This window comes from Acinonyx jubatus, chromosome C2 (assembly GCF_027475565.1).
Source record: "Acinonyx jubatus isolate Ajub_Pintada_27869175 chromosome C2, VMU_Ajub_asm_v1.0, whole genome shotgun sequence".
NCBI lineage: Eukaryota > Metazoa > Chordata > Mammalia > Carnivora > Felidae > Acinonyx > Acinonyx jubatus.
Genome location: NC_069384.1, coordinates 102802792 through 102826789, shown reverse-complemented (window position 1 = coordinate 102826789; position 23998 = coordinate 102802792). Strand labels below are relative to the sequence as shown.

Sequence of the window (23998 nt, the reverse complement as noted above, 5' to 3'; positions counted from 1 at the left end):
AGCATTACGTACAATAGCCACATTTCGGAAGGAGCCCAAGTGCCCATCAATGGATGAATGGATACAGAAAATGTGGTGTGTATATATACGTATGTATATACATATACATACGTATATATACACACACATATATATACACACATATATATACATATATATATACACACACACACACACACACCAGAATATTTTTCAGCCATAAAGAAGAATGAAATCTTCCATTTGCAAGGACATGGATGGAGCTAGAGTACAAGGCTTAGAGAAGTCAGTCAGAGAAAGACAAATACCATGACTTCATTCATATGCAGAATTTAAGAAACAAAGAAAAAAAAGAGACAAAAAAAAGAAAATACAGAGAACTGCTGGCTGCCAGAGGGAGGTGGCTGACAGGTGAAACATGTTAAGGGGATTAATGTACACTTATCAGGATGAGCACTGAAAAGTATATAGAATTGTTGAATCATTATATTGTACACCTGAAGCTAATATAACACTGTATGTTGATTATGTTTGAATAAAAAAATAAAAACCAAAATCCCTGCCAACTGTTTTCCAAACTGGTTGTATAACTGTCCATCCCAATAACAGTAGAGTTTCCTTCACATTTTTATCAATATTTGAAATGGTCAGTCTTTTTCATGTAGCCATTTTAATACATATGTAGATGTTTCATTTCCCCAGATGATTAATGATACTGAACTTCTCATGTGTTTCTTTTCTATCTTATATTTTCATTCAGAAAGTCCTTCTGAATCTTTTGCCCTTAAAAAAATACCAAGATCAAAAAAATACAAATAAGGCTGCAAAATGAATAAAAATACTTGGCCAAGTACTATCATAAGAATTTCAACATTCACCATCTTTTAATTATTATAGCCTTAAGAGATAAAAACAACAACCACAACCACAAAACATTTCTTTCTTTTTATAAATAAGGAAACTGAGGCCTAGAGAAGTTAAATTACTTAATTGGCCAAGGCCACACAGCTATAGTGGGACAGCTAGGATCAGAATTCGGACAGTCTCATACAAAGCCAATTAACCACTAAGCCATACAGTTTTCCTCAAGTCTTAAAATCAAATACAGTTCAAGCCAATTTTAGAGCCTATGGCTCATACTAAAGAAAAAGCACTATCATGAAGACCGTGGGCTTTGCACTGTCTCACAATACAATAGCAATAAACAATTCTGGTAAACAACAACAACAAAAATTTGGTCCTAAAAAATTAGGTCCAATGTCTCACAGACAGAAAATAAAACTGTAAACTGTACACTGTACTACTTAACAGATTATACAATAGACTTCTGAGGGACTGATATTTGTGGTCAAAAAAGGTTTTAATAAAAACTAGTAAGTATTCCATCTAATAAATAAGCAGAATTAAGTTATAATGGGCTTTAACTTCTTTTCAATAAAGCAAAATATTGCACAAAAAATAAAATATTAAATATACACTATTACAGAAATATTTTATTTACACTCAAAGAATTTTTCCCATTACAGTACATCTTATTAAATTTGGAGTTTCTGATAATTTGGAACAATTAATAAAGGATTTATCAAACCAATTTAACATTTTAGTAGTGACACAAGCCTTAGGCTACTACTACCGACAGAAATTTATTTACAAAATAGGAGATTTGACAATCTATTACACAGCAAGAGAGCAAGAAAGAATTTTCTTCTCTTGAGAAAAAGCTATTACCTTCAAGGTAAAGAGAAGACCGAATGAACTAGTAGAAAGACTTCCTATGCACCAGTGTGGCAGCTTTTACCCGTTTTTTATTGCAAAAAAACCATGTCTTAAAAGTGGAATTAGATTATTTAGACAATTACAAGTCACAACTCCATCTCAAATAAAGGACTTTTATTTCTCTGGGGCCCCATGAAAGGGGTATAGAAGGCTTATTTTTCTAAGTCTTATCTTAAAGAGTTTTCATATACTACATGCAAATATAATAGTTGTGATATCACATGACTTACACTGATGCAGTGAGCTGTCAATTAGAATTCCAAAAGGCTGACAAACTGGCCAAAGACTTATTTATAGGCCAAAGAGCTATCTAAAGGACAAAGGCAGTCAATGGGGGGATGGGGAGAGAAGCAGAGAAAGGCTGAGTAAGGAGTATAGTTTAGGTAGATAACCCAGAATTTTTATATTTCTTTGCTTGTAATAAATATAGTTACAAAATCCTATGTTCAGGCAAAAGGGGACAAGAAATTGTCAAAAAAAATTCAAACAAGTGAATCTTACAGAACACAAGATAATTTTTTAATTTAACAAATTAAAAATAGTTATGATAGTGTTCATCACTATCATAATTCTAGGGATTAAACACCTTCCTCTTATGAGAACAGGGTTCAGTACTTCCTTTTCCAATTTATAGCTATTTGATTTCTAACTAGTGCCTACTTAATTTCTAAGTCACTTTTTACCAATGTATAGTTTTTTTAAAAAAAAACTCTAAAAACTAGTAATTTAAGATGTGATGATGTTATACTGTATGAAATTTTAATACCTTAAATTTTGAGTAAAATATGAGGGTTTAGATTAATTAGTAAGGGCTCAACTCACCTCACTGAAGAAAAATTCTAAAGTTGGTCATACAGAAGATATGGCATATAATGCTGTGATTTTATTTTATCCAGCCTATCTTGATACCCCAGGGATGTTAACATAGCACAAAAAAAAAAAAAAAAAAAACCCCCCAAAAAAAAAACACCAAGAGAAAATAAAAAGTTAAATGATTAATCAGGCATGAGATATTTTGTGGGGTGATGGGATATATTCTATAACCTGGACTGTAGTAATGGTTGCAAAACTATGAAAATTTACTAAAAATCATTGAACTGTACACTCAAAATGGGTTTTAAGCAAAATAAATTACATCTCAATAAAACAATTTTTAAAAAGTTATACATACACAAACATACATAATCTTCCCCTCCCCTTGTAGCATGAGATTCTACAGTATTATTATTTACAGCCTGCTGGGAAGCATTCACTCAATCATTCAAATATTTATTAATCACCTACTTGTCAAGCACTAGAAATACAAAGGCGGATCAGAGATAGCATTATCAATGGCTTTAAGGTGGCAGTTCTTATGACAGAAAAATATAATTTAATAAAGTCTAACATCTTGCAAACATTTGGTGCCAAACACCATTTAAAACACATTACTTGACTTTACTCATCTAATAAATGTGTTATGCATGTACTGTTTTTGACAGTAAAAAGTTTAAAGTAAGCGAAGAAAGACTGAAGATGAAATATAAGCTGAATATTTAAGAATAAATGAAAACTGATCTAGAGACAGGCATTCCAGGTAGAAAATATAGCATATACAAAAAGAGAGGATTATAAAAGATGGTGCACACAAGATCTGTTGAAGAATGTCAGAAGCCAGAAATGGAAAACTAGGCAAGGAACCAAATCAATCACATCATATAAAGCTAACCTACACAACAGTTCAGAGAAAAGCAATTTACTGGTGTTTTCAACCCAAATGATCATCACATCTTAAACATACCTGGTAGGTACAACAGTTGTTCGACCCAATAAACATGGTAAACCAAATGCTAAAATGTGTAACTACAAAAGTCTGTTTTCCCATTCCTTTCCTATTTCTACCTCCTTTCATTTCCACTTGCTGATCTCTCCAGGAGGAGTCATCATGGTACTTACCCATGCCTTTGCTAAATATGTATGCTGGCAAATAAATTCCAATTTTACATTTATGACAATAAAAGGGACATTAAAAAATTTTTTTTTCAATATTTATTTTTGAAAGAAAGTGTGAGTGGCAAAGGGGCAGAAAGAGAGGGAGACAGCATCCGAAGTAGGCTCCAGGCTCCATGCTGTTAGCATGGAGCCTGATGCAGGGCTCGAACCCATGAGCTGTGAGATCTAAAAGGGACATTTTAAATGCTTAATGTTAAATGCTTACTAAAACAGCGATTTCTCAGAGATAGTATTTATTAATAGTAGTAAAATTCTAATTAGCACTACTAGTGATGGGCAAGTCTTCATAAGAGAATCATATTCTTACCTCTAACAAATAAAAAGATAACTCAAGACTGAGTGTAAGTCTGAAAGTAAATTCAACAGGAGGCCAGATTTAACTGTGGCAAGCTACAGTAACAGTATTTAAAAAGAATTCTACTAAAAATAATAATACTTTAAAATGATCCACATCTAGGGGTGCCTGGATGGCTCAGTCGGGTAAGCGTCTTACTTCGGCTCAGGTCATGATCTCACAGTTCATGAGTTCCAGCCCCGCATCAGGCTCTGTGCTGACAGCCCGCTTTGAATTCTGGGTCTCCCGCTCTCTCTGCCCTGCCCACCCCCCACACTCACATTCTCTCTCTCTCTCTCAAAAATAAAAAACATTAAAAAGAAAATTTTAAATGATCCACATCTAAATTATAAGCACTGAAATAATTAGTGCATAATTATACTTTAAAAATCACAAAAAACGTTAAGAAATTATTAACAGTTGTTAACTCCAAGGAATGGGGTTACAGTAGCTTCACTATCTAATATTTGAACAATAGGGAAATGTATTAAATTCAGAAGTTACACATATCTCTTTGGAAAAGTCAGAAAATAAAGAACAGAAAAAAATTGCATTTCTAGTTTTTTATATTCACCTATTTTGTACAAGACACACACACACACACGTCTTTGGTGTCATACCCAAGATATCACTGTCCAATCCAATGTCATGAAGTTTTTGACCTGTTTTTTTCCCTAAGTTTTGTTTTAGGTCTTACGTTTAGGTCCTTGATCCATTTTGAGTTTAGTTTCTAGTATATGGTGTTAGGTAAGGGTCCACCTTCATTGTTCTGCTTGTGGATATCAAAATTTCTCAGCCCCATTTGTTGAAAAGATGGTCTTTTACCACTGAATGGTCTTGGCACTGTTGTCAAAAATCTCTGACATTAAAAAAAAAAAAAATCTTACATGCAAGAGTTTATTTCTGGGCTCCCTATTCTATTCCACTTGTCTATGTATGACTTTGTGTCAATACCACACTGTCTTGAATACTATAGCTTTGGAGTAAGTTTTAAATTAGGAAGTGTGAGACCTCCCCAACTTTTGTCTTTTCCAGGATTGTTTTGCCTATTCAGCGTTCCTTACAATTCCATATGGACTCTTCTATTTCTACAAATAACACCACTGGGATTTTGAGAGACTGCATTAAATCTGTAGATCACTTTGTAGACACTTAACAGTAAGTCCTCCAACCTATGAACATGCGATGCCTTTCCATTTATTTGTGTCCTCTTTAATTTCTTTCAGCAATGTTTTGTAATTTTCAATGTAAAAGTCTTTTACCTCATTGGTTAAGTTTATTCCTAAGTATTTTACTCCTTTTGATGTTACTGTAACTAAATATGTTTCTCACTTTCCTTTACAGATTGTTCCTCAGGAGTGTATGCTGATTTTACATCCTGTAACTTTGCTGAATCATTAATTACTGCTAACATTTTTTGGGGAGGATCTTTAGAGTTTTCTACATAAAAAGATCAAGCCATCTACAAACATAGTTTTACTTCTTCCTTTCCACTTTGGATGCTTTTTATTTCTTTTTTCTTGCCTAACTGCTCTGGCTAGGACTTCAAGACTATGCTGAACAGAATTGGTAGAAGTGGGCATCCTTGTCTTATTCTTATTCTTACAGGAAAAGCTTTCACTTATCATTGAATATGTTGTCTGCTGGTGTTTTTCATATTTGATCTTTATTATGTTGAGGTAGTTTCCTTCCATTCCTAGTTGAGGGTTTTTATCATGAGGGAGTACTGATTTTTGTCAAATGCTTTTTCTGTATCAATGGAGATCATGGGTGGTTTTGTTCTTCATTCTTGTTAATGTGTTATATAGTACACTCATTTTCATATATTGAACCATTACATTACATTCCAGGAATAAATCCCACTTGGCCACAGTATATAATCCTCTTAATATGCTGTTGAATTGTTTGCTACTTTTTTGAAAATTTCTGCCAACACTATTCATCAAAGATATTGGTCTGCAGTTTTCTGGTAGTGTCTTTGGCTTTGGTACTAGAGTAATGCTGGCCTCATAGAATGAATGTTAAAGTATTCCCTTATCTTCAGTTTTTTGAAAAAGTTTAAACAGGATCGGTGTTAATTCTTTAAATGTTTGGTAGAATTCACCAGTGAAGTCCTCTGAACCTGGGCTTTTCTTTGTTGGGGGATTTCTGATTAGTGATTCAATCTTTTTACTAGTTATAGGTCTGTTTAGATTTTCTGTTTCTTCAAGATTCAGTCTTGGTACGTTGTATGTTTCTAGCAATCTATCCATTTCATCTAGGTTATCCAATTTGTTGGTGTACAAGTCATACATACCCTTTTGCAATACTTTTCTCTACAAAACACACAAGTGAAAACATTACCTTACATGAGGAAATACTAAATGTGGGTACGTAAATAACTAGTCTAAGAGTTCAATGAGTGATCAATACAAATTGTTGATGAGGAAAATCTGTATGCCAGACTCTGTGATGAGAACTTAGAGTAGTATACAAAATAGACAAAGTCCATATTGAACCGACGCCTCCAATTCAACTGAGGCTTCAGTGCAACCTAGAAATATAAATCAGAAATGGCAAAGTAAAAGGAAAACAAGAAGGTGTTTCCAAGGGATCCACTAAAAGCAAAGATAAGACAAGCAAAACTGAGTGTTAAAGTTAAGGTGGATTTACCTGCCCAAGTGGCAGAAGAGTCTAAGATGAAGTTATACAAATGGGGGAATTATAAACTAAAAAGGTAAGAATTTAAAAAAAAATTTTTTTAATGTTTATTTATTTCTGAGACAGAGAGAGACAGAGCATGAGCGGGGGAGGGGCAGACAGAGAGGGAGATACAGAATCCAAAGCAGGCTCTAGGCTCTGAGCTGTCAGCACATAGCCTGACGCGGGGCTCCAACTCAAAAACCGTGAGATCATGACCTGAGCCGAAGTCGGTCGTTCAACCGACTGAGCCACCCAGGCACCTCAAGAATTAAGTTGCTGTTTAGTGTTTGCCCCTTCCCTAGTATTTATGTAGGAAACACTCAGATATCTGCTAAACCGAACTGACAGCCTGAAATACATGACTTATTAAAAAATTTTGACTGACTTTATAGACAACAGAAATTCATTGAAGTAATGGTGTTCTGGGAAATCTACTGAACTTCGTGAATCCCAACAGTTCTCATCCAGGGAGATTTTCCCAGTCAGGGAACATTTGGCAATTTCTGGAGACAATTTTGGCTGTTAACACTGGGAGGGAGCATGCTACGGGCATCTAGTAGTAGGGGCAAGGGATGCTGCTAAACGCACAGAATGGTTCTCCCACAACAAAATATCATTTGGCCCAAAGTACCATTAGTGTCAAGGTGGAGAAACTTGGCTGTATTCCACTATGAGTTATTCTCATAAGAACCCAAATTAAGTCCAAATATATTTGAAAAGCTGTACACAAGGAAAAGGAAACATTCTAAAAGATTAATAGCAGTAAGATTATGGAAGATTACTTTATTTTCCCATTTTTCTGAAAGACTTCTATAATTACCATGCCATTACCATTTCAAGAGACAAAAATTACCTTGACTTAAAAATTTTTTTGATTTAGCCATCAATTCTAATCAGAGTGCACACACACATCTTTTTTTAAGTTTCATTTAATTCCCTCAAGTATTTACTTAAGTGCCACTTACATGCCAGGCCCTGTAATGAGAATTAAGAAAAGAGTGGTATACAAAACAGACAAAGATTGTACTCTCACAGAGCTTCTAGTCTGATGGGAGAAATTAATAGTGAGTGAACCCACTAACAAATTATCATCAGTGTTCTTAAGAAAAACAACAAGGGGGGTTAAATTTCAATTAGCTCAGTGGGGGGTGGGGAGTTGGGAGGATGGCATTTCTAAGTAAGTTACATTGAAGACTCAAAGAATGAGAAATAACCAAGCAGTGAAGGAAAGGGGATGCAGGTAGAGGGGGTGAAGAAAGCATTCAGATAGACCAGCATGTGTGAAGAGCCTAAAGAGGAGAGAGCTATTGAAGTGTTAGAGTTCAAAAACTGAAAAGAAGATGAGAGTATAATAACTAAGGGAGAAAATAAAGTGACAGAGGTAGGAGAAATAGATAGGGACCAGATGTGGCAAGGCCTTGAAAGTCTCAGTAAAGAGTTTGGAAGCTAAATGTGGTGGGAAGCTACTGAAGCAGAGGAGGGGCATCATTTCATTTTTTAAAAGAACCATGCTGATTGTTTTATGAATTGGACAAGAGCAAAAGCAGAAATAAGGCAATCACTGTGGAGATGAGATTAATAATGAGGTAAATCATGTGCCCCAGATTTTTAACAGTGAGTAGAAAGTTAACAGAAAAGAATGGAGTGACATTAGCTAAATAATGTCATACTTACAACCCTGTCTAAGAGAAATTTCTCTTTCCAGGGATACTGCTGCAGAAGCAAGCAAAGGCTGTTCTTTATCATGTGACACCCCCCCTTTCACATCACTGCTGACTGGGGTGGGGTGAAGGGAAAGCACTTGACTCAGGAAAAGCCAATCCATAAGCAGGCCAGTAAAAACAATCTGTTTCACCTTGGGCAGAGCTGTATTAGCTCAGATTCTCTCAGTAATTGAACACAAAACTACATAAAGACTAATAAGACCATTGATATCTGGGAAAAATAAAACTTAGCAACTGGGTTAGTGGCTGGCAGAGCAGCACAAAGAGTATCCATGAATTCCTACCACCAAGACACTCTTACCTGAGGTATGCTGCATAATGTGAGAATTGGCTCCTTAATTTTCCTAACATCCCACCTTATTTGACCTGGTCCGAATAAAAGGTGTTCTCTGCATTCTTAAAAGCTTAATCAAAGCAAGTACCTATTAGGTGGATTTTAATTTTACAGTAATTGAGGTTAAAAAAATTTATTAAGCTTTCCTAATGGCATACAGTTATTAAAATGTAACCCTAGGTCTTTCCACTCTAAAAATCCAGCATTTCCACAAACCTCAAAGGAAGAGTTACTGGACAGTAAACATTTAGGATGTCTTTTCTGTTCATGTTTGGGGCGAATTTGAGTTTAGGAAAGAAAGATAAGAGATCTACCACAACACCAGCTCAATTTATGTTAGGTTGAATATCCCCACAGGGTCAGTTTAGAGCAGGAATCTGAGAAATCTTGACTTGCTAGAATGTAAACTCCATGATAATTTAGCCAGTGTTATTCATTATTCTATCCTCACTGCTTACAACAGAACCTCAGACACAGGAACTGAATAAATATCTGCTGAACAAATAAATTCAACACAGAGAAGGGCAGATGGAGAAGTTGGTAAAAAGAGATAACAGGAGTTCACCTGTGACCCTTCGTTAGTGGAACGTTGTCACAGTCCCTATTTACTTCTAGTAAGCTTTTTTAAAAAGACATACAGCTTTATTGAGATATAATTCACACACCATACAATTCACTTAAAGTGTACAATTCAGTGGTTTTTTTTAGTATAAAGTTGCACATAAACCACCATCTAATTACATCTAATTACTGTCTTCACCATAAAAAGCCCCCATACCCATTAGCAGTCATTCTCCATGTGCCCCTTGTCCCAGGCCTTGGGAACTATTAATGCACTTTCTGTCTCTATGTGTTTGCCTATCCTGGACATTTCATATAATTGAAATTATAGAGTATGGGATCCTTTATGACTGGCTTCTCTCAGGTAGCATAATACTTTCAAGGTTCATCATGGTATAGCATGCAGTGGTACTTCATTCCTTTTTATGGCAGAATAGTATTCCATTGTATGTATAGACCGTATTTTGTTTAGCCATTCATCAGTTGATGGACATTTGGGTTGTCTCCGTTTCAGCTACAATGGATAATGCTACTAGGAACATTCATGTACAAGTTTTTGTGCAGACACTTGTTTTTAAATCTCTTGGGTGTTATACCTAGAGGTGGAATTGCTAGGTCACATGTTAACTGTATAACTTTTTGTGGAACTGCCAAACTACATTCCAAGGTGGAATGCACCATTTTACATTCCAATCAGCCATGTATGAGGGGTGCCCTTTCTCCATATCCTCACCAACACTTTTTATTGTTTTTGTTTACTTACTTTAATTTTCATACTTAAAGAACCCCTTCTAGCAGGTTGAAATGGTATCTCATTATGGTTTTGATCTGCCATTTCCCTAACGAGTAACGATGTTGGTCTTTTTGTATTTGTTTATTGGTCCTAATTAAGCTTTCCATCATTTGAGGAGAATACTATTTTAAAGCAGGAGAACAAAAGGGAACTGGGAAAAATTATTCAAGACATCAAGAGAAAAAATGTGAACACTCAAAATTTTGGAGAAAACAGTTGATCAACAATGAGTTCAATTTTACAGATACGCTTGTAATACAACAAACATTCACACATAATATTCAAAGGCAAAATAAGAAACCATTCTACATCTGTATTGAATGGTGCTGCTTTGTAATTTTGTCTTCAGTAAATTTTTTCTTCCTTTCTTACTTACTCTTAACAGACCCCTCGTTCTTGTGACAAATCTGAAAGTTAAGTGAAATTACCAACATCCCTCCCCATCTACCACACACACACACACACACACACACACACACACCTGGACACATGACATGTGACTTTTTGCTGGCCAATCACAGAACCATATTTCTCTACCCAAAGTGATTGAGGCATAAGCATGCAATCAAATCTTGATCAATCAGTCTTCCCTAGACTTTCACTAGAACTCTTATCACAATTAATGTCAGTTGTGGCCCTGGACTTACTGGGTTATGAAAGCTTATGTTTCAACTAATGTGAACTGGGTTTCTTTTCCCTAAAACATAACTACATAGTATAAAAATGAGCTCTCTCGACCTAAAGCTATCAGACTTAACTTTTCACACTAACAACATTATGAAGAAAGAGTTCAGGGTATCCTTAAAGCCACTATTTAGAGTAAAAAAAGACTGGGTTTCATACTTACTAAAGAGCCAAGAATAATGTAACAATTACTTGAAAATATTAAGACTATATTTTCCTTGCTTTTCTGGACCAGCAACAGCTGAAAGTGAGTACAAAGGACCAGGGTAAAAAGGCAGGATGGGTGGCAAAGAGGATAGGGTCATTCAGTACAACCAAGCAGACACTACTTGTAAAGCTATCAGGATATAATTACCATTAACTAAATAAATTTATGTAATACCTACTTTAAGGAATCACAAAGACATTCTATAAAAACTAAAAGAAGTACTTGGGGTGCCTGGGTGGCTCAGTCTGTTAAGCATCAGACTCTTGGTTTCTGCTCAGGTCATGATCTCATGGTTTGTGAGTTTGAGCCCCACACTGGGCCCTGTGCTGACAGCCCAGAGCCTGCTTGGGATTCTCTCTGCCCCTCCCCACTCGCTCTGTCTCTCTCAAAATAAATAAACTAAAAAAAAAAACAAAACAAAACAAAACAAAAAAACTAAAACAAGGATTATGAATAAATACTGAGCAACTAAACTTTTTTTTTCAATTACATTTCTTTATTTTTGAGAGGCAGACAGAGACAGAGCACCAGCGGGGGAGGGGCAGAGAGAGGGAGACACAGAATCCAAAGCAGGCTCCAGGCTCTGAGCTGTCAGCACAGAGCGCAACGCAGAGCTCGAACCCACGAAACGTGAGATCATGACCTGGGCCAAAGTCAGACACTCAACCGACTGAGCCACCCAGGTGCCCCGGAACTAAACTTTTCATAAAAGAATAGGATGGGGTGCCTGAGTGGTGCAGTTGGTTAAGCGTCTCGCTCTTGCTTTCAGGTCAGGTCATGATGTACAGTTTGTGAGATTGACTCCCACAATGGGCTCTGTGCTGACAACGCGGAGTCTGCCTGGCATTCTCTCTCTCCCTCTCTCTGCTCCTCCCCTACTCACTAGCTCTCCCTCTCAAAAATAAATAAATAAACATTAAAAAAAAATAGGAAACTGAGAATATGATTTGCTTTCCAATATTAAAAATATGTCTACCACCAAATTATAAAACACCATATTATCTTAGGATTCTGACTTTTGTTAATAAAAGTTTAATAAAATACAGGTTTCTCAAAACAAATTATTGAAATTGTAATTTATGTCAGGTTTCATGTACAGTAAATTTACGGTAAAAGTGACAGCCAATAAAATTTTGTTCTAATAGTAAATAAACAGTAATAGAAAAAGCTTAGATTTTAAATAGTCAAGCTACTCTTATATCACCAGCATGTCTATCACCTTAAGTCATTTTTCATCACAGGTACTAAACACTGTGAATTAGAACTATTTTCTGATTAAATTTACAATCTTGTGGAAAAACAGTTACAAACTACATAAAGTATTTACTAACCTACTTACAACACAGAATTAAAGAAATGAAGTCAGAAACTAGTAATTTTGCCACAATTTGGTTGAAGCACACAGGAGAAAGGCTTTCACTTGAGTGCTAATGAAGGGAAAAGGAAGCCTTCCCCAATTTATGTGATATGATTTGAGTTATGGTACACAGTGGTAAAAAAGGAACTGCAAACAAAATATTATTCTGACAGGGAACACAAGGGGTTATCTGGATAAAATGAACGATGAAGCAAGCTGGAAGAAATTTAAAAAAAGCCTCCATTCACTCTGCATATACTATATGTCAGGCACTATTAAGCATTTAAATGGTTTAGAAAGATTAAGTTAACTTCCATAACTATTAAATGGAAGAAACAGGGTTCATGTCCTGGTGTGACTCTATAGTCCATGTTCTTTAACTGTGATACTACAAAGTCTTTTAAGAGCTTTATTAATTAAAAGTGACAGTCACCTCTTACAGAAGTAACACTAATCAACAAAGACAACAGTACTCAAAAGTGTTATCAATAGGTCCCTGTGGGGACATTGGAAACCTTTTCAGAGGGTCCACAGATCAAAACTATGTTCATCTTACTACTAATATTATCGTGCTAATATTTGCACTGCAGTGCAATGCAGCGGGTGAAACTGCTGGTGCTTGAGCATGAATTAAAGGCAATGTCACCAAGCTGTGTAAGTACTCACTGTATTTCAGTCAAAAAAAAAAAAAAAAAAAAGCCAGTTCACTTAATGTCCTTGATTAAACAGTAAAAAATTACCTTTATTAAAAACCAGACTTTCTAAAATTTTGTGATAAAATGGGGATTACACATAAACCTCTTCTGCAAAATACCCACTTCTGCCATACGAGGACTGTCTCAAGGAGAAAGTTTTTGTGAGCTTGATTTGCAAACTGAACTAGTCATTTTTTTCATGGAACACCATTTTTACTTGAAAGAACGACTGACAGACAAATTATGGCTATTCAGACAGAGTCTGGCAGATGTTTTCACAAAAATGAGCAAAGTGAGCTTATGGCTTCAAGGGAAACAACTACAGAGTTTCTTGCTAATGATAAAATTTAAGCTTTCAAATGAAAATAAGAATATTGGAAAACCTGTATCCACCACTATGAGCTTCACAAATGCCTAATATTTAAGATTTTTCTGATAACCTATTTGGTGACACTAAGTGACAATAATTGTGAATTTTCATTATATAATAAAATGTGTCAGTATTTGGAAGATCTATATAATTCTGTGAACTAATATTTTCCAAATGACCAATACATGCTGTTACAAAATCAGGCATGGGCAAAAGATACATTCCAGGTGCAAGACAGACCTATAAATTCTAACATAAGAGTATGAAAGGTTCACTGATGTGGCTTCAGATTCCATGTTGCAACTAACCCTTAAGAAACTATTTTGTGGAGTTATTGTATAGAATCAAAAACAAAAATTTCCATAATTATCTGAAAAGCCTATTAAAACATCCTCCCTTTCCAACTGCCTATCTGTGTGAAGTTGGATACTCTTCATAAATTTCAACGAACATTAGCACAAAAGACTGAATTCAGAAACAGACATGAGAATCCAACTATCTTTTCTTGTCCCATACATAAGATACACTTCAAAAAAAGTTAAACATGGTCATTCTTTTCACCAAATTTTTTGGGTTTTGGGAAATAAGTTATTTTTCATTAGAAATTTATGTTTCTATAAAATAGTTTCATGATTTTTTAGGAGTTAATATTTTTTAAAATTCTTAGTTTTAATTTCTGAAATGATGTTGATAGAAACCCACAAACAAAGCTCTTTGAGGTTCTTAATTTTTAACAGCATAAACACATCTTATGCTCCCAAAGCTTTTGAACTGAGGCCCTTAGAAGCACATACAGTATATATCTGTCCTTATTTAACAGGTGCCAATACAGAGGTTGTTCTCACATTAACTGTAAAAAAACCAGGAGTCTCCCCTAGCCCTTTTACTAAATCTAAATAGCCTATAAATGTGTTCTCTAGAGTTTAAAGGTCACATTAGATATACTATTTCCAAAACTCTCTTTGGGAGAAAAGGAAACACTTATTGAATATCTACTATACCCATTTGACTATGCTTTTACATATAGCCTTTTAATCAACTTTCAGACCTGTATGAAGGCTGAGAGAAGTTAAAGACAAGTAATATGGTATGGTATAAATAGTACACACTTTACTTTGACATGTACCTGAATTAAAATCATTCCTTAAATGTGATGCTATTAAGTCACTTAACTGTAGAGATTTTTCTTCTATAAAATGAATAATTAATTCCTACTTATTAGACTGAGAGAAATGAGAATACAAGTAAAAGCATATACAGTGTGTGCTCAAAAGTCAGTTCCCTTCAATCATACTTCTCTGCTCCAAAACTAAACCAGCAACTACCAAAATCATCATTCAAGGTTAGACTTGACCACAAGTTGTCATTTTATCACTATAGGCCTTAATTAAGTATATGAATGCTGCCCCAGAAAACACTTAAAAATATTGAGGACCCACAGTCACTAACAGGTATTAGACATCAATGCCTAAAACCTACCTACACATTTCTTCTAAAGTAATTTCATTCTTTTACAGCTAAATCACTCCTAAAATTCTTCCCAATCTTGTATATTCATTTGACTATGAAAAACAAAGACATTTTGATATCTCAAAGAAGATTATCAATGAAGCAATTCTGAAATTGACTGTCTTATAAACCAGGAAAGCTGGCAGGAAGCACAAAAACAATTATTTAATTCCTAACTATACTTCCATCAGATGTTTCATATTGTCACATGCTTGGACTATTATATGAAAAATTAGACAGTAGTTATTTTAAGTATAGTAAATATGTTCCAAGATTTGTGATGAGAGAGGTCAGTCTCTAAAAGTTAACAAGACTTAATAGCTTAACAATGCTTTTCACTCTGTACAGTTACAAACTACCAAAGCCATTTAACAACAACAAAATAGCTGATCAATTTATTAAACTCTTGCCAACCAAACAACTATTTATTTCTAAAGTTCAAGCTGACTTCATACTTTATGCTGTGTGCACAATCACAAGTTTACAATCACATAACATTTTATTATTCTTTAATATTTAGGGTTTTTTTAATTGTGTTTTTATAAGATCTAATTATTTTCTAACAGAATTTATGCTCTATTAGGCCCTGGATACTCTCAGAACTTGTATAAAAATCATGCAGATTTATTGGAAAGTCTACAAAAGAGTCGACCCTCTACTTTTAAAACCTAAACTAGATGAGCTTAATTTGCTATATTTTGACATATACTTTATTTGAAATTTGGTCACTACACATTTCCTGTGTTGCATTCAGTGTACTCTTTCTATGGTTACTTTTCTTAAACTAATAATGATGATCCTTTGCCACACTGCAAGAAAGCATCTGAGTCTTGAATATTACCTTAGATTCCTATAAATTATTTTACATGGATACTGACATATGCTTTCTTTAATGCTTTTGTGTTTCAAGAAGTTAGCATGACCACATTTTGGAACAGCCAGAATGGTAGGATGAAAGGTAAGAATCAGTGTCGTATTTAAATCTCTAAATCAGTTTCAACTTCTAAAACTTAGAAATTATGACTTTAGAAGGGTCAATAATTCCCTGTGGCCAAACTGCCCTTCAATGAGCAATTACAGATCTCTACCTTAAAAACTTTCCCTGTTAATTATAAGTTCAATGTAACTTAAATTCTGTATGGACACGGAGGAAAAACAAAGAGCCAACTGCAAACTAGGGAATAAAAGAATCAATTACAATGAATCCTATTAAGTCACCCTAACCCCCTAGCAGAACAGCTAAAAGAGATAAAATGCTCAGAGAACTGCTAGGCATCTTCCTAACATTAACCCATTAATTTTCACAACACTCATGAAGCAGATGTTAAGTACCTCTAGTTTTACAGATGAGAGACTCATAAACCTGACTCTCTCAAGGTCACACACAAATTTACAGAATATGAGATTGCACTAAACTCTAAAACTTTGTACCCTATTAATTTCAAATCAAACAATGTTAGATCAAACTGAAAAGTGGTACAATTATCTCATTCTATATGCTATTCTATTTCTATGCTGTCCAATAAGACAGCCAATAGCCTCATGTGGTTATTAAGCATCTGAAATGTAGCTAGTCCAAACTGAGATATGCTTTAAATGTAAAATACAAACCAGATTTTGAAGACTCTGGATAAAGAGAATATAAAATATCTCAATATTTTTTTATATTGCTGATGTTATATTGGTATTCTGGATGTACTGGATTAAACAAAATGTATTGATTAGCACTGGTCTATACTTCTTCATTAAAAACCTCCCAGTGAAACAGATGGCATCATTAAGACCTAAACCAAAAAGCAGTATTTTCTTAGAAACCGTTGTAGCAAAACATAGTAACCAATTTGTAGGGGAAGATTATGGGCATAGTAATTGTTCTGAGGCACAGACATATATGTAATTAATAAATACACAAAACAGGCCATTCTAGTGTTCTCCAAGGATAATAAAAGATGTTTCTATCTCACTACAGGTGATGTGACTAAAGAAGTGAGGAGAAAGTATGATTTTCCATTAATGTCATTTCCTTAGGTGGAAAAGTGAAAATATCACTTTCCTTTTGTACACACATGGTTATTAAAGTTACCAAAGGATGCATTTAAGGCACTATAAACTTCTCAAAAATATTTGGTTAATTTACATTTATTTAAAAATTTTTTTATTTCAGAAAGAGAGCATGGAAGGGAGGGAGAGGGGAAAGAGAAAGAAAGAAAGAAAGAAAGAAAGAAAGAGAGAGAGAGAGAGAGAGAGAGAGAGAGAGAGAGAACGAGAGGGATTCTCAAGGAGGCTCCACACTCAGCAAGGAGCCCAATGTGGGGTTTGATCCCACGAGCCTGGGACTGTGACTTGAGCCAAAAGCAACAGTTGGATGCTCAACTAACTGAGCCATCCAGGTGCTCCTATTTATGGTTACTTTTAAAAGTCACTCATAATATTGTTTGAATAGAGACAGCACAATCTGACTAAATAAGAGATTCACGATAAGAGGAAACATCAATTTACCAAAACAAACAAACAAACAAAAAGTCACTTTAAACATTTTGGCAATCCCAAGAAAGGTTACACATAAAGTCACCCTATGATCCAATTAATTCCACTCCTCAGTATATAACCAAAAGAAATGAAAACACAGTTCCTCACAAAATGTCTAAGTAAATGTTCATAGCAGCGTTATGAATAATAGCTACAAAGTGGAAACAATGCAAATGGCCATCCACTGATGAATGGATAAACAAAATGTGATATATCCATAGTTTGGAATATTATTTAGCAATTATTCAGCCACTAAAAGGAAGGAAGCACTGTTACATTTTCGTTACATGTGTGAACTTTGAAAGCATTATGCTACCTAAAAGCAGCCACTCACAAAAGATCACATACTGTATAACTCCATTTACAGGAAATGTCCAAAATAGACAAATCTAGAGACACAGAGAGTAACTGGGAAATAGAGATTGCTCATGAGTTAGAATTTCTTTTTGTAGCAATAAAAATGTTCTAAGATTGATTGTGCTAATGGTTGCACAATTATGTGAAAACACCAAAAACCACTTTAAATAAGTGAATGGTGTGGTATATGAATTACATTTCAATGAAGTTGTTTAAAAAAAAATTGGCAGAAATGTAGAGGGGAAAGGATTAGAACCTGTCAAGCATCTAATTGCTATTTTTTTGGATTCTGTCACTAGTGGTATTTATACTTTTAAATTCTGTAATTTTTTTTCGTTCTAAATACTGGTATTAGTAAAAAAATTTCCTTCACATCATTACACAACGAGGTAAACTTAATAAGAAAATCACAAACTGGACACTTAAAATGGTGATTACTATAGCATGTGAATTACCTCAATAAAGATGTTAAAAATTTTCATTTAAAAAAAGGGATCACAGGATAATGTCTCACGTTAACCTTAAAACACTCACAGAATGAAGAGCCACAGTCACAGCTCCTCAAACTATGAAAACCACTAAAAACAGCACCAACTACTTTAGAGACTGAATGGCTTTGTGAAAAGCCCAGAAAATAGTTACTATCTCAGTCAAGCAAATGCTCACAGTTCAGAAACAGGTGATGGGAATTTGAAGATCTCAGTATAAAAAAGTACAGAGGAACAACATAAAAAATACTTCACTTTCTTTTCAAAGCTAAATTCCTGATTCAGACGCAGGATTGAACTATTAAAAAAAAACAACCCACCTCGATTTACTTAGACTCTTAAAACTAAAGCGAAGTCTTCTATCGAAAATCTGTGTTGTGTGTGTATGATTTCACCCTCACACTTCATGTAGCCTAACAACCTCAGGAGCAGCTGTATCGAAGATAATGAAGGGTGGGTTTTTTTTTTTCGCCCTTTTAAAATAATAAAACGTTATGGTGCCATTCCATAACCCACCCCATCCCCCCACTACCACCACCAGCAGGTGGAGGGAAAGGATACTGTAGACTAGAGGATGACAGCTTTGTATAACCCTGTGGACTTTATATATAAGAATGCAGCTGGTGGTCTCTCAGGAGGGGATAAAGAGATTTGTGAGCAAGCTGAAATAAGGGGTATTCTTTGCCTGGAAGAGGGCACACCGTGAGCCACATCTTGAATCAGCTATATCCAGAGTAAAACACAGGCCGCTGGAAGGCACTGTTAGCATCACCAGGATGGCCTCTCACGCCGGGGGTGTTTTTTTCAACGGAGAAGTTGACTCCTGTAGTTTGGATATTGGGGGGAGGCAGGGGTAAAGCGGGAGTCGGGAAGACCAGAAAAAATGCCTTTAAGTGGAGACGCGGACCCCGCAGGGGAAGTTCCGAGCCCCACTCGGTCGCCACACACTTGTCCCCCCACCTCCCACCGCCCTCCTTTTCGCGGCGCTAGACGTCGGGGCCCGGGGGAGAGCCGGAATCTCCGCCGCTGCCGGGGCTGGGGCCGCAGCCCGGCCGAAGCGGCGCGGCACACGCACGCCTCCTCCGCACTCGCCGCGCCCGGCCTCCCTGCCGCGCGGCCCAGCCCCTCGCACCCGCGCCGGGCCGGCTCCCCCCGGCAGGCCTAGGCCGCGCCGGCCGTACCCCAGCACCTCGCTCCCCGGCGGAGGTGGACCAGGCCCGACACAAACTTCCCGGCGCGTTCACAGAGGCGTCACGGACGGGCCGGCCCCCAGCGCCATTCCCCCGCGGCCCGGCGGCGGCACCCGCCCCTACTCCCCACACTGGGAGTCCCGGCGGAGATCGGCCCGAGGCCCAAAGCCCCCACCCCTCCGGCGCCCCCGAGTTTACCTCCAAGTCGCGGCCTTTGTTCTTGAAATTCTTGAGCCGTTGGTTGTCCAGTTTCTCGTTGTCCGCCATGGCCGGGCCGGTGACTCCTTCCCCCGCCCGGGCCCCGCGGGATCCGCCCCAACCACCACGCCGCACCGACACTCCCAGGAACCGGGCCGCCGCCTGAGCTGCAATGCTCGCCGGGCCGCCGCTTCCTTCCTCCTCTCACCTGCCTCCGCCTTGGCCTTCTCCTCCTCTCCCCGCCCGCCCCCCCCCGCCCTAACCCCAGCGCGACGGCAGCTCCAGAGAAGACAACTGCGGGGCCGGGCGGCGGCAACGGCGGCGGAATGTGCTGCCGGCTGAGAGGGGGAGGCAGCCTCGATCTGAGGGCCCCGGAGTCGCGGCCACGCCCATCACCGCCAGCCCAGCTCGCCGATTGGTCAGCCAGGCTCCCGTGCGCTCGACCAATCAAAAAGGACGATGGAGAGCGGGGGCGGAAGAGAAAACGGAAAGGGGAAGAGAGCGGCGCCGGGAGGGAGGGCCGGAGGACTGGAAGGCTGGGAGGGGCGCGGCGGGGGCAGGGCGGGGAGGAACCACGTGCCTCCGGAGCAACCCGGAGGAAGCGAAAGAGAATTGGACGACTTGAAGGGAGGCGGGGAAGGGGAGGCCGGGGTAGGAGTTGGTTTGCTCTTGTCGGGGCTGCCCCAGACCTCTGTGTTCCAGGATTGCAGCAGAGTTAAGTACATACTTCTTTGTCGGGTGCGCCCTCTCTTCTAGGGCATTCCTTTCGCGCTCTATTGGCTTTACAGGAAGTGGGAGCTGCGCCTCGGCTCAGTTCGCCGGGACACGCCTTCCCGTCCTCCCAGCCCCCAGTCGGCCCCAAACCAAACTCCATTCCCAGGTTGGGGGGTTCCCGCTGTGTGAGGGCTGGGCCTCGGGGTTTGGACCGGCAGGGGTTTGGACCGGCAGGGGTGACGTGCGTTCGGGAGTCGCAGCGGAAAGCGAGAAAGGCAGTGGGTGGAAAAGGGAAAGGATGCATTTGACAAATCTGATTCATCTCTTCAGACCAAGTCCCCGCAACAGGTAGGAACTTGGAAGCGCAGATGATACGGTGATGGTACCGCCTCTTAGGTATTTCGTTTTAGAAAGTTAAAGAAGCTACTTGGCCACAAAGTACTAACTTCTGGAAGACGGGGATTGTGGCACCTGACATAATATAGTGTTGTAACTGTTGAGAAATGAAATGAATTCCCAAAGAAATACATTTCTATCAGGAATGTTATTACTATAGGCAGAAATAACACAAACTACAAAGGAACGTATTCAAATGCTTAAGAAAATGGGAGAAGGAAATGGTTTAAAAATACGTTTACCAACGAATAGCGCCTCAAATGTGCAGGGAAACGAAGTAGGCAGCAGCAAGCAACTCAGGTCGGAAGGAAAGGGGGCGGTGTAGGAGTTTTGGGCGCGTTTAAATTTGGCAAGGTATGGGGATTTCTTTCGAGAACTTTTACTCCTCGCCCGCCTCCTTCCCTCCTACTTCTTTACTAATGTACGTTTATATATATGTATATGTATATATATGACTAGAACAACGTACTGAGAGATAAAACCTTTAAAATGAGAATAATACTTGCAAAGTTCTCAGTACTTTGTATACTTTCAACCGCCTAGGCAAACAGAAGCTGTACCTGGAAATAATTCACCCTGAAGGTTAACTTGAATGTAAGTTCATTGCCGATCTTAAAATATAAATGAAGTTCATTATAAATCCTTATTCACCAAAGAATAATTTAATTGAAGTAACATTGCACACTGGAGCACTGGTGTTTTCAAAATAAGTTTAGTTGAAAAGCTGGAATATATGTGTGTGTCACCATTACGGATTTTTGTCATGAGCAGGATTCTAGAAAACCTACTGCTGGTGAATTCCCACGCTATGAATAGAAGTTATCTTGTCAATATGCATGTATAGATGAATATTTTGTACTTCTTGGAATAAATTCCATGATAGCTTTCAAGATAAAGTTTATGAAATCGTCTATCATTCTATGTCTTTATTTCTCGCAGCTACAACTGATTGTCTCCGGTAGTTAAACAACTTCGCAAAACTCTGCAGAATACTCCTAAGAGAAGGGTGTGACCACAGTTACCCACTGTAAAAGAGGCAGTACAAATAGGGAATAACCACAAAGTGATTTAGTTTCTATTATTATTATTTAATGTCTTTCGAAGGTCTTTGGCATGTCTCCGAAGTCAAGGAACGAATGTGTTTTGTTCTCTATCATGTATTCAGAAACTAGTAGTGCTTGGCACATAGTATGCCCTCAGTGACTTTGACAAATATAGGACTTGAATCTAAGTTTCTTTGAATGTATATTCCATAAGTTAAAAAACAAGCTAACACTTCTTGATTAAGAAATGGATTGAGGGTCGTCTGGGTGGCTCTGTTGGTTAAGTGCTCAATTTGATCTCAGGTCATGATCTCCTGGTTCTTTGAGCCCTGCATCAGGCTCTGCACTATCAGTATCTCTCTCTCTCTCTCTCTCTCTCTCTCTCTCTCTCTCTCTCTCTGCCCCTCCCCCACTCACTCTATTTCAAAATAAATAAAGAAACTTAAAAAAAAAAAAAAAGAATGTGGATTGAGAGGTGCCTGGGTGGCTAAGTTGGTTAAGCATCCCACTCTTGATTTTGCTTCAGGTCATGATCTCACAGTTTGTGAGATTGAGCCCTGTGTCAGGCTGAGAGCACCTAGCTGGCTTGGGATTCTCTCTCTCTCTCTCCATCCCCCACTGGCCCGTGCCCTCTCTCTCTTTTTCTCTCTCTAAAATAAATTAAATATTTTTTAAAAAAAAGAATGTGGATTGAGTTGTTATTGCTTTTAATTTATACTGGGTCCCTCCTAAGAATTCTTAATTTGGTATCTGCTTCTTCCAGGGATAAAGCTTAGGGAGTAGATCAGACATAGGTTTCAGAACAGACCCCCCAACATGTTTAAAAATAGTTGTGACACACTTTGGTAAGAGGAACAATTATCCTTAATTATAATGCTTAGGTAGTCTGTTTGATGGCCTAAATTTTTCATTTGAAATTATAACTACCTGTTCTGTACTTCCAGTCCTTCCTAAATAGAATACACACAATTCATCAGACAGGTAAAGAAGTTCCTCCAAGAGTTGGTAATAGCTCTTAAATGCAGATTGGCAACCCAATTGGCAAGATATGGTAGCTCTAACTGTAGTTAGGAGATTTCAGAAATTTAATTTGCTGAATTAAGGAAGTATATGCAGCCATTAATACAATTTCAACAGACTGTTTCACAAATGTTTTTGTGTATATGAAATATAGTCATAATCAAACTATAAAACATATATAATATATAACACCTGTTTTTAAATAGGATATTTAATGTCTGCTAACTTCATATCTTGACTTGTTACTACTTTAGTGTAAAAAAGTCTAAAATATTATAGAGCATGAATGTATCATGAAATTCTCCTTAGTCACTTCAGAATAAAAAACTTTCTTTGTTCTGCAGCAGAGATTTGTGAAAGGATTTGTGAAGCTTTACACAAGTTTTAGTTGATCAAATGTAATTTTAAAAAGAATTATAGGGGCGCCTGGGTGGCGCAGTAGGTTAAGCGTCCGACTTCAGCCAGGTCACGATCTCGCGGTCCGTGAGTTCGAGCCCGGCGTCAGGCTCTGGGCTGATGGCTCAGAGCCTGGAGCCTGTTTCCGATTCTGTGTCTCCCTCTCTCTCTGCCCCTCCCCCGTTCATGCTCTGTTTCTCTCTGTCCCAAAAATAAATAAAAAACGTTGAAAAAAAAATTAAAAAAAAAAGAATTATAGTTGATAATTCTTTCATTTAAGAAGTTTGGAGTATTCTCACGATACATACATTAAATTGAAGTTAGCAGAGTGTTTCTTTATAATATGGATCTTATGGTTTCTGTTTGTGGAATTATATACTGGGTTATGTACTGGGTACATACAATTATGTACTGGGTAGTATTTGCTGAAACAGGAAGCAATTATATATATTGCTAAATTTTTTTAATCAGGTTTTTTTTAGATTTGAGAGAGAGTGTGTGAGCTGGGGAGAGAGAGAGGGAGCGAGAGAGAAAGAGAGAGGGAGAGAGAGAAAGAATCTTAAGGCTCCATGCTCAGCACAGAGTGCAACACAGGGCTCCATCCCACGACCCTGGGATCATGATCTGAGCCAAAATCAAGAGTCTCACACTCAACTGACTGAGCCACCC

General features: G+C 37.6%; 1 protein-coding gene across 3 annotated transcripts in view; it reads right to left on the bottom strand.

Annotated features, from left to right (window-relative positions):
- The window catches only part of KPNA4 (karyopherin subunit alpha 4), a 67158-nt gene extending 47189 nt beyond the window's left edge, over window positions 1-19969 (bottom strand). Inside the window, exons 1-2 of one of the 3 annotated variants that reach the window (XM_027061513.2) lie at window positions 19761-19899; window positions 19058-19195 (exon numbers count right to left, since the gene is read on the bottom strand). In XM_027061513.2, coding sequence (XP_026917314.1) covers window positions 19058-19141 — 84 coding nt within the window. In that variant the 5' untranslated portion in view covers window positions 19142-19195; window positions 19761-19899. Of the gene's footprint in view, window positions 1-19057; window positions 19196-19760 lie in introns of all 3 variants that reach the window. The other 2 variants (XM_053221259.1, XM_027061514.2) reach the window with 2 other exon arrangements.
- Between the last annotated feature and the right edge of the window lie 4029 nt (window positions 19970-23998).